Raw genomic sequence first — 11,743 nt, 5'->3', positions numbered from 1 at the left:
CTTATATCGTTATACGCGGTATAATAACTTGATACGTTGGATTTGGAAGCGTGGGCGCGCGCACGATGCGCGACAATTATCTATCTAGGGGGAGGAGGAGGGGGAAGTATTTCACCTGATGGTTATTATACAGTTCTCTCGTTTTGTACGTATTTCCACTACAGCCTCTTTTTCTCTCTCTTCCTCTTTTCTCTTTCTCTCTCTCTGAAAATGTATAATGCCTTATTAACTGAGATAAAACGATATGAAAAAATTGAGCCGTTTAAGAGAACGTTAAAGGAACATGTTATAAGCAGTGTTTGCTGTTATCTAAATAAAATTATATAGATGATTATATCTAGATGAAATTTTGGCGTCACCTTATCTTTATGTAGATAATAAAAATGTATTATCTATATCTACATCTTAGATGAAAAAAAGTGTTATCTTTACTAAATTTTCTAGAATAATGTTCAGATAATTTGGTTTAGAGTCATAGCACATAAAAATACTTAAGTAGTAGAAATTAAGCAGTAAGCGATAAAAACTTGTAAATAAAATTATGAATATATTCTTATATCCCTTTTATAATTTCCATTTTTTTCTTTTATAACTGTGTTTACATATAAACGGTCTTAAAAATAATATTATCGGGAAATTATCTAATAGATGAATCGCCATATAATTTTATCTTTTATCTAGATATATTTAACACAAACTCATCTTTATCTTATCTAAGATAAATTTACATATTTTTATCTCATCTTTATCTATAGCTAATATTAAAATCATTTAAGCACAACACTGGTTATAAGTAATGTAAATTAGATTTGTATTACAAATAGTTGAGAAAAAACTAATAAAGATATATAAGATAATAGAGAATAGATAATAAAGAATAAATCAATCGATCAATCAAATCTCTCTCTCTCTCTCTCTCTCTCTCTCTCTCTCTCTCTCTCTCTCTCTCTCTCTCTCTCTCTCTCTCTCTCTCTCTCTCTCTCTTTCTCTCTCTCTAAAAAAAAACTATATATATCGATTCAACTTTTTTCAATTAAGCTCGACGATCAAACGCCTTGATTATTTGTTTTAACTCAAGATTGTTTTCAAATTAATTTTTTAAAAATGTTATAAATACTCATGTTCACTAATTCAGGATATTCTTTAAAGCATTGATAAAATAATTAAAAGCGTAAGAGTAAAATTACTTCGTTCTCTAATCAATTACCTGTTGTGAAAAAAATAGAAGATTTAATAATTCAAGATATGTGTATATATATATATATACACACACCTACAAGTTTCTTCATATCTGTTTCTCACTCTCTTTCTTTCACTCTCTCTGTTTTTCCATATTTTTTTTAAGCTTTAACAGCAAAAATTTGTTTCTCGTTTATTATTTTCGCATTCACGCTTCTATTCAGCTTTACGTGAATGTCAAAGGAACAACAATTATCAACGGATTTTATCACAGCTACTGAAAATTGCCATCGCGACGCTCATCTGCGTCAGCATCGAACGCTATGACGAATGTTGTATCACCAGACAGGAAGAGAGAGAGAGAGAGAAAGAAAGAAAGAATAATATAGATTTGAAATTTTAAATATTCTTCGATATTTGTGCTTACGGCGACGTTCGTCACCGTGTGTATCGGAATACACGATCGCAGCCGCACGACGTTGAGATCCGGCAGGATCTCGCGTATGTCATTCTGTCATCAGCGAAATGGACGATGGACGTTAAACGATCACTCGATTAGCGCAACCTAGAGAAATTCATTGTATATGTATATATTATATACAGGGTGTTTATATACGAATTAAATGGCCAAACTTGAAATATGCACTTAGGACCTCAAAACAAAGAAAAATTTCTTTTGGAAGTACGTTCGCAAACGCTTCGTTCAAAAGATATTGACTTTTGAAGTTATAGAACTATAAAAATAAATAATTTAACCCGGGAACACCCTGTATACATACAGAATGTGCGAAAAGTCCTGGAACCTAGAACGGTCTAATATTTCGGAAAGAAAGCACTTTTACAAAAAAATGTTTTAAGTAAAAATTGTAATGTTTAAAAAATCCATTTAGCAGTTTGAAACGGTTTGATGGCATTACGGAGGTCATATCAAAGTCATCTTGAATTTTTTAAATGGAATCACCATATTTTTTATACATATAAATCGATTTATATATATACATATATACCTATATATGTATATACACAAATATATTTATATAATATATATATATATATATATATATATATATATATATGTATCGTCTCGACATCGCGCCGTCTTGTCCGGCTTTAATCTCAAAGCATTAATTGAGATCAATGACGGCGGCGAGGAGTCGTCGTCCGGGTGGCTCAAGGTAATATCCTGTAAGCTTTATAAATGACTATTCCTGCATTGGAAATGCACAAGAAGAGAGGCGGACGCGTTATTATATTTGTGTTATCTTTTATTTCTCAACGAACTCAGAATATAATTTATACGTAAATATAAAGCGAGAAAATAAAAAATTATATAATTATATTAGCAAATTTAATTTTCGAAATACAAAAATGTATCTTATTATAAATATAAATGTTCACATGTTAATAGTCTTAAATAGTTTGAGAAATCTATTTACTTTGAAGATAATGATGAGAGGAAGATGTTAAATGTTGAAATATTCATACGTTAAATGTTCACGCATGTTAACCTTAAGCCTAGTCTACAATGGCAGTAAGCAGTATAGAGTAAGCAGTAAGCAGTAAGCAGTATGAAATGGGAATTGCCCATTTCGTTACTCCCGGTCTTTACATCCACTAAAAACAGTATACAATGGCAATAACAAGGCTGTAGGAATAGAGAGTATATTGTTTTTAGTGGATGTAAAGACCGGGAGTAACGAAATGGGCAATTCCCATTTCATACTGCTTACTGCTTACTGCTTACTCTATACTGCTTACTGCCATTGTAGACTAGGCTTTAAAGGCCCGTATTATGAGCTCACATTTATCTCTAGATGTACCTCTAAAGTTAGAGGTGTCTCTAAAGTTAGAGAGGCCCGTATTATGAGCTCACATCTATCTCTAGATGTACTTCTAAATGTACCACGATAATTGTGGCGATATTATGAGCGCACATCTATCTCTAGATGTGTCTCTAAACGTGTCACGATAAATGTGGCGGTATTATGAGCACACATCTAACACATCTATCTCTAGATGTGTCTCTAAACGTGTCACGATAAATGTGGCGGTATTATGAGCGCACATTTAGCGGCGCATCTAGAGGAAATCGCCTAAAAAACCTATTTTGTACCATTTATAGCACATTTATGCTACTCTCGATAAATGTGCCCTTGGGTACATTTATTTGCGCCTCTAACTTTAGAGGCACATCTAAGAGATAGATGCGTGCCTCTAAAGTGAGAGACGCAGATGAATGTATGACTGAAAGTCAGTTTATCTGCGTCTCTAACTTTAGAGACACATCTAAGAGATAGATGTAAGCTCTAAATGTGCGATAAATATATGATTGATTTTAGATGTACATTTATCTGCGCCTCTAACTTTAGAGGCGCCTCTAACTTTAGAAGTACATCTAAAGATAGATGCGAGCTCATAATACGGGCCAAATAGTTTAAAGTAAGAATTCAATTTACTTTCAAGATAATGATGACAGAAGAATGATTTAAGAAAGTTAAATTAAACGTTAAAATGTTTGCATGCTAAATTAAATGTTTACATGTTAAATGTTGAATTCATCAAGAGTGGCGACAAGTGTATTTAATAAAGATGAACATATTAATCGTAAATAATTTAAAGTGAGAAATCTACTTACTTTCAAGATAATGATGAAAAATGTTAAGAATGTTAAATTAAACATTGAAATCATAGGTGACTGTGAATTGGCCATTAACTTTCCATATTATTTAGCGATAACAATATTTAATCAAAATATTCAATGTACAAAAAATCATAATATTTCTATATTTCGACTTACAATATAAATAGTGATATAATAAATAATTAATGAATATTACGCATTTTTTATAGCATAGTATAAAACAAATGTTAACGAATGTGATCAAAAGTTAATTATAGCGCAAGAGATAATTGTCAGCTATGTCTGAGATCACTAGCGAATCCTGAAGTCAATAATAGGGGAGGTTTTTGCAAAATTTTTATTTTGGTTTGATATTTTTCTTAATTTCACGTTTGGCTTTTATTTCAGGATCAACGACGAGAACAACGCGGTGATAAAACTTTATTTTTATTTAAAAAATTTTTTTGTTTTTTAAAAAACTTTATTAAAAAAATTTTTATTTTTTCAAACGTAACATTGAAAATTTTCATAAATCAACACGAGTAAAATTACAATTATTTCTTTTAATTTGAAAGGGGGAAGGGAGGGTTGGGGTTAAAATCCCAAACTTTCTCCCTAGGATCCTCCAGTGTCTGAGACACACTACACAGAATTTCAAATTAATAAAATTTGAATGTTTATCCCTTACACTAAACTTTTTAAGAAAAATTCGTTATATTATATATACTCTATCACAAAATAAATAAGCATTTTGATTACAAAGATCGTTGACTAATAAAATCGCATGTTTATTATTACACGGATCTCTATTCTCTACATGATTTGATAAAATACAGAGATAAAATACAAAAACAAATACGATCGATATTTCAATATAGATCTTTTGCACGCGATGAGGCCAAAGTACGCTATAAACGTCAAGAGCACCCTATGACGATGTAATTCTATTTAGATGTAAATGGTAGACATTTCGTATGCATGTTTCCCTATAGAAGTTGAACACGAAATGCCACGCGTCTTAAGACAACACTGAATAAAATAATCGCGATTTATCGTCCTGACAACTTTGTTGTCAACGCGAATAACGCGTTCGAATTTACCAAAACGGGAGATAGGGGGGAAGGACGAATCCCAATCCTCGCCCTCTTCGATCGTTGCATCCACACAGGGGCGAATCGACTTCGAAACGATTTCAGTTAACGAACATCGTGGTTGACGCATTACATACATATATATCCCATATATGTGTTCCCTTCAAAATGATTATTTTCCTCCCAGATGCGCGCAAACAACAATGCTCTCATCGTGTGACAGATAGTATCGCGCCTGTCAAAACGAAACGGTATGTTTCGCGAGCGCGGATTCTCTCATGTTTAAATTAAATACGATTAAAACGACGATCACGGATAATCGCTGCAAATAATACAGTACACACTTTATGGATCTATCAATAATACAACCGCTGATTTGCAATTCTGTTGCGGCGAATTTCATCATACATGGACCCCCACCCCCCTGAAACTAACCTTTCAACTGAACTCACAAAGGAACCTCGCAAACCTCACAAATCGCAAAATTATAATTTTGACGAAACTTTATACGCATGTAGAGAGGATAAATAAATGAATTTAGAAATTTTTAGTTGTGATCCAAAAACGATTCTAAAGAGTAAAACCATCCCTATGATACTTATTAAAGCGACGTTTTGCTTTTCTCGATATATTTTGAAAAATATTCGAGATATCGAAAAATATTTTGTGCAAAAGTTTCATTGTAAGAACACTTTTATTTAAGCATATTAACATAGAGATATAAAAATAGAGTGCGCGAGCGACCTGAAAAAGCGATATATCAATATAGAAAGAGAAAGCTGCACATGGGCCCCTTCTGTCATTGTCTAAATAGCGTGCATATGACAAGGACACAAGGGGCCTATATGCAGCTTTCTCTTTCTATTCTTATATCGCATCCTCTATCGCAGTAACTTACACGCTAGCATATGACTCGCGCACTCTATTCTTATATCTCTATGCATATTAAAATATTTTCAAAAAATAATTTTAAAAAAAATTGTTTTTTAAGTCTTTAAAAAAATTTATTATTTCAAAATTTGGTTAATGTAGTTAATTAGATGAGATGTTTTTACCATGAAACTTTTGTATAAAACATTTTTTTATATTTTTCGAGATATATCGAGAAAAGCAAAGAGTCGCTCTAATACATATGAAAGACACAGTTTAGTATAGATATCTGTGATGAAAGATGATTTCATCTCTGTAGAATCGTTTTTAGGCCGCAACTAAAAATTTCTAAATTATACATATATGTGTAAAGTTTCATCAAAATCAGATTTTTGCGGGTTTGCGAAGTTCTCTTGTCAGTCTCTTTCGCGCACGCGCTAATTTGTCAAATTCGGAATAGTAATTAAATTCACAATCAATTTAACACTTTACTAACGTTCAGATTAAAAGAAGGAAACATTTTACCCTTCAAGCTACCTTCAAAATCTGTCTCGGCGATACATATAACTATATATATCCTAATATACAAAAAGGGTTATTCAAAATGATTCATCCCATTTCAAATGATTTTATTTTTGAAGGTTACCATTACATATAGTGATTAGCGATACCTCAATCAAAAAAAGAAAAATTGTTCAAGTTTTGTCTCTCATCTTACATATAATCTACTTACCTTAATCCTCAAAAGAAAAAAGTAGATTCCTCAGGGCCGTATCCTTGATAATATCAAGGATATTATCAAGGATATTATCAAGGATATGGCCCTGAGGAATTTTCAAAGGATTTTAACCGTCGCTTGCAATTTATTAAAAAATTATTAACAAAATAAGTTTAATGAATAGAACGTAATTTTCTAACAACTAATTATCAACATATTAATTTACTAACAAGAAGTACACACACAATATACAGAGTGTCTGGTAAAGATTGTGCCAATGTTTGTGAGCAGGTAAAGTACAGTAAACTGAACAGAAAAGTCCTGTATTTTGCTAAATTCGCAATAATTATTGCTTTATTAATTAAAATAGCTGAGCTAATGAGAGCAAGGAAAACGAAGAATAGATCTGCCGTAAGAGATAACGAAGCAAAAACAAAGAAAGGACAGCAATAGCGTTTTTGCCTGCAACAGACAAATCTCTTTCCTTCTTTCTTTTTCCTACCTTCTTTCCCACCACGCAATCAAAAGATCTATTCTTTGGGTGCTTTCTATTTAGTGACATAAATCGACACAAATCTAAGATTTGTTCTTTTTAGCTGCACTAGTTGAGAGTTTATCTTTTTTACTCCACATTGGAAGAACCTTTAGATTTATGTCGACTTGTGTCACTAAATGGAAAGCATCCTATATGCCTATGCGATGCGTACCGATTCCGACTTACCGCTTTCCTTACACGCTCATTAGCTCATTATTAGATATTTTAATTAATAATGCAATAATTATTGCGAATTTAGCAAAATAATACAGGAATTTAGCAAAAGGACTTTTCTGTTTAGTTTACCTTTTACCTGTTCACGAGCGTTGGCATAATCTTTAACCGGACATTCTATATATGGTGTCTTTATATGTATTATATAAAATGAAAGCGTGAACGGGGCGAAGCCCCTCTCCCTGCACCTTTATCCCACAAAAATTTTAATCTAACTCTAACCTAATTTCAATTCAAAATTAGAAATAAGTTTGAGTTAAGTGTTAGAATTTTTTGGGATAAAGATGGATAAAGGGCTCAACCCTTTATTTCCCGCTCACGCTTTCACTTTATAAATACACACTCACTGAATACATAATTCACTAAAGAATTGTCACAATTTAAGCAAAAGTACAAGACTACACTGCGAATAACTTACAAAAAATGTAAACAGAAACAACATTTAACGCAGCATTATCACTATACTATGTATTGAATATATACATGTTCCACCATCCACAATATATTTCTTCTTAAATGTACATATAATGTTAGAAAATTATGTTCTATTCATTAAACTTATTTTGATTATAACTTTTTAATGAACTGCGAGCGACGGCTAAAACCTTTTGAGAGTTACTCAGGGCCATGTGTCCTTAATAATATATATATATCAAGGTCATTGAAATCTGTGAGGCTTTTAATAATTACCGAAAAAGTCGCACGAAGAGATCTAGAGGGTCAGCATCAAATCATGGAAGATATCACTTTTTCTTTTTGGGGAAGGGGGAGTATGTTAAAGATGCTACATACATGCCACCGTTTTGGAGTCAGTGACAACGGATGTGCTAGTTAAAGTATGGGAGGAATTTAACCATCGTCTTGACGTTGCTCGTGTAAAATTAAGGAAAATCACATCGAACACTTACAAAAGGTGAGAGACAAAAATTTTTCTTTTGTGGTTGATGTATCACTATATGTATTTGTAAACTTCAAAAATATAGTCATTTAAAATCGTACGAATTATTTTGAATAACCTTGTATTATTATATCCAATATGTATAATGTCATCTACAAACAAGATTTCAGAAAAAATGCTTTTGCGTAATCGAACAGTTTGCGGGGCGAAATGTGCGACGATGGGTAAAATCTCTCGAAGGAAAAAAAATAGAGAACACAAGAGATTCGCGTGTACGTGATTATTAATAAAATTCAAGGACCTTTCGCCGATGAATAATTCAGAATTTCAGAAAGTAATGTCGACTGTGTGATCACTGCTTTTTACTCTTCGTTTTTATCGAAGGTACAATGCGCATCACGTTGGAAGAATACCTCTCCTTGAATAATTCGTATCTACGACCCTCTTACTTGACGAGAAAAGAGCTAAAGATGCGGAGGCACGAATAACTGATGCTCGTCCTCCTGGGGGAGCACCTGGTGGCTTCTGTCGTGAACGTGGTATAACCCGTAATTGACGCCGCTCGTGGCTATCTTCTTTAGGCCCTGTATACTGGACAATATCAGGGCCATTTTGGCGAGTATCAGAGCCTTGCCGCCCAGCACCGCGAGAAATTGGAAGCCCATCGGTACTAGGATCGAACCCATCAGCAACAGGCCTATCATCATCAGCGGTAGCATGTGATGACGGTGACGATGACGACGTCGGTGACGTCTTCGACCTGGAAATTTACAAAGTTGTAATTGTAAATTAATCTCAAACTCAACGATTGCGTCGCGGAAACTCACTTTGGACGACATTGCTGTTCGGACCAAGTTCGGACGATGCTGTGATGCTAAATATGCGTTCGACGTCGACTTTGAAAGCGTGAGTCCGCAGGACGCGAGCCAATCGATTCCAAATAATCGCCGACCAGCCGGTGCTCTCTTCCGATCTGTCGGGAAAATTATTTCTGCTGAAGACTCACACGTAGAGAATTGTATAGAGATATTAATTTCTCTTTTTTTTCGGAACTTGCGTTTTATAAGGTTCAGTTTTCGAACAGACACATGCAATTACATCTGCGAATTGATAACGATTTCGAAAATCAATTATAGTGGTAAATGCTACACTCTTTTGAAAACTGTTTTAATTGCTTCTCCTTTGTGCAGTAACGTTAATCTAGTTATAAAAATGAACGAAGAGGACAATTTGTCGGTGTAAATTATTTCAGTTTTAGTTATTTAAAAAATGTTTGTGTTTAGGCAGGTGTTTGAATAAAAAAGTACGTGAAAATAGTTTTTTTAGATATTTTTAAAGTTATAGTCTTTTAGTTTCATTCATAAAAATTTAAGTTATTGTAGACTATAATTTTGTATTCTCGTTTGAATAGCCATTTCTTTCATGAATACTTGCCTAATATCGTACACCCACTGATATTAATATTTAAAAATATATAACTTCAGTTTAAAATGTATATTATGATTTTAAATTTGTATTATTTTGTGCAATTTATTTGTATTTTGTGTTTGAATTGTAATTTATCAAATTTGTGTGCTATTTTTATGAGACTAACGTTTTTTTAAATATTTTACTTGAATTTTTTCTACATGTATTGATAATTAAATAAACAATTTTAATAAATTAAAATTAATGTTTTTTCCCCAATAACCCACTTTTTGAAAAGATAAAAATGAGGTGTACGATATTTAGAAACATATAGTGTGCCCAATCGAAAATTATCATTTTTAATACTTCTACTAAAAAAATGGATTACACTATCGAAAAAGTTTGGTTTATTTACTATAATTAGAAGTCTGAACAAACTGTAATTTATTCAATTTTTATTCTCTAAAAAAAATCTTATCCAAAAATGGGGTTTTAAAAATGAATCTGATGTTAGACACACTTCCCTTACTTTAAACCCTTCTTTACTCTTGATATATAACACTACATATACATAATTAACTTTTATAATGTATAGTATGCGTTTTCCTAAAATATACACAATATCTTTATGGCATGTAACAAGCGCTTTTTCTCATACTCTTTCAATAACATCATATAATTGAAAATAATTTGAAAATTTTCAGTGCACATGCGTTCTGAACTTTGAAGCACGCGATAGATATAACGCATTCTTTCGAAATTCAACAAGAATTCTAATATAACAAATATTATACGAGCCGCTGTAAGAGAGAGAGAGAGAAAGAGAATCCCTCCAATAAATTCCAGCTCCCTTTTCTCCCTGATTAACGTATACTTAGCCTTTGTCGGATAAATTCTATTTCTGACTACTAAAACGCCTACCTGCTTTTTTTCCGTTACAACAACCCACCGAACCCTCGCCCTGAATCTTAATTTTTTTTTAAATTTGTCAATCTTTTATATTATTATCATTAGGGATCAACTCACTTAGATTCCATGCCGTTTTCGCCGTTCGGACGAAATCGTATCAGGTCGAGTCCCTCGATTATTGGGATGACGTCATCGTCAAGAAAGGCGTCCAGGGTGTCGACGATTCTCTGCTGGACGCAACCCTTGAAAATCTCCAATAATCTCTCATCCCGGCCGGAATTGTTCTGGGACTCCGGCGAGCAATTTTTGAGCATAGACCGTAATCCGGAATACCATCTTGCTTTATCGTCACAGCCGACCCTTACAACCGCAGTCAGTGCGAGGGCGAGGACGTGGAAGGCACGAGGGTGCATCTGCATTTAGAGTGCAACGCGTGCGAGTCTCTCTCAGGACCGGCGGATATCGATGTTTTGGGTTAATGCTGCAGTGGCTAAATTTTCTCCCTCTTTCCTTTTCTACAGGGGATATATGTATATATATACACGTATATATATATATATATATATATATATCGTTAAAAATCAACTAATTTCTCGTGAACTGTAATAAGGGCTTTCTTTGAGACTCTTTTTGTCGATATCGATTTTTTTAAAAATAACGAAATTAGCAAAAGAATACGCAGTTCAAAGAAAATCCATCTCTGTCAATAAAAGATATCCTGTCTATTTACTTATTTGCCTATAAAAACTATGAACAATATGAATTGAAAAGAGAAAAAGAAATGAAAAATTAAAAAAAAAAAAATATTTTTGACTCTTTTTGCAACTTTTGTTTCAATCAAAATATTAATTAAATTTTTCAAAATAAATAATTTATAAATTATATATATGTATTACACATATATATAATTTATATATTTTTTTATATATAAATATATACATAAATTTATATATGTGTATATAAAATTTATATATACCTTTTTATCTATAAATTTATATATATTTATAATTATATATCTTTTTATTATATAAAAATGTTTATAAAATATATATTTTATATATATATTTAATTATGTAAATTTAATTTTTTTCTTATTTGTATAAAAAAAAATTAGATTGAAAAAATTAATTATTAAAAATCACACTAATTCATATTTTTTTAAAATTATATTTTCGTGAATAAAATATTCGATGAACGATATTATCAAAAATAAGAAATTAAATCGAAAAAATAAACTCGCGGACCAACATACAAATTCAATCAAATTCATTAGATGTATTTA

General features: G+C 32.2%; 1 protein-coding gene across 1 annotated transcript; it reads right to left on the bottom strand.

Annotated features, from left to right (window-relative positions):
• Window positions 1-8,170: 8,170 nt before the first annotated feature.
• On the bottom strand, window positions 8,171-10,880 carry Osi23 (DUF1676 domain-containing protein Osi23). The gene is made up of 3 exons (XM_083048442.1): window positions 10,579-10,880; window positions 8,973-9,118; window positions 8,171-8,905 (listed from the first exon to the last, which is right to left on the bottom strand). Exons 1-3 carry the CDS (start codon window positions 10,878-10,880, stop codon window positions 8,610-8,612), a joined length of 744 nt encoding a protein of 247 aa, XP_082904568.1. The 3' UTR covers window positions 8,171-8,609.
• Between the last annotated feature and the right edge of the window lie 863 nt (window positions 10,881-11,743).

This window comes from Prenolepis imparis, unplaced genomic scaffold (genome assembly GCF_030444845.1).
Source record: "Prenolepis imparis isolate NDT839.2.m4 unplaced genomic scaffold, iyPreImpa1.0 SCAF_10, whole genome shotgun sequence".
In the NCBI taxonomy this organism is placed as follows: Eukaryota; Metazoa; Arthropoda; class Insecta; order Hymenoptera; family Formicidae; genus Prenolepis; species Prenolepis imparis.
The sequence above is the reverse complement of the archived record's forward strand: the minus strand, read 5'-3'. Positions and strand labels throughout refer to the sequence as shown.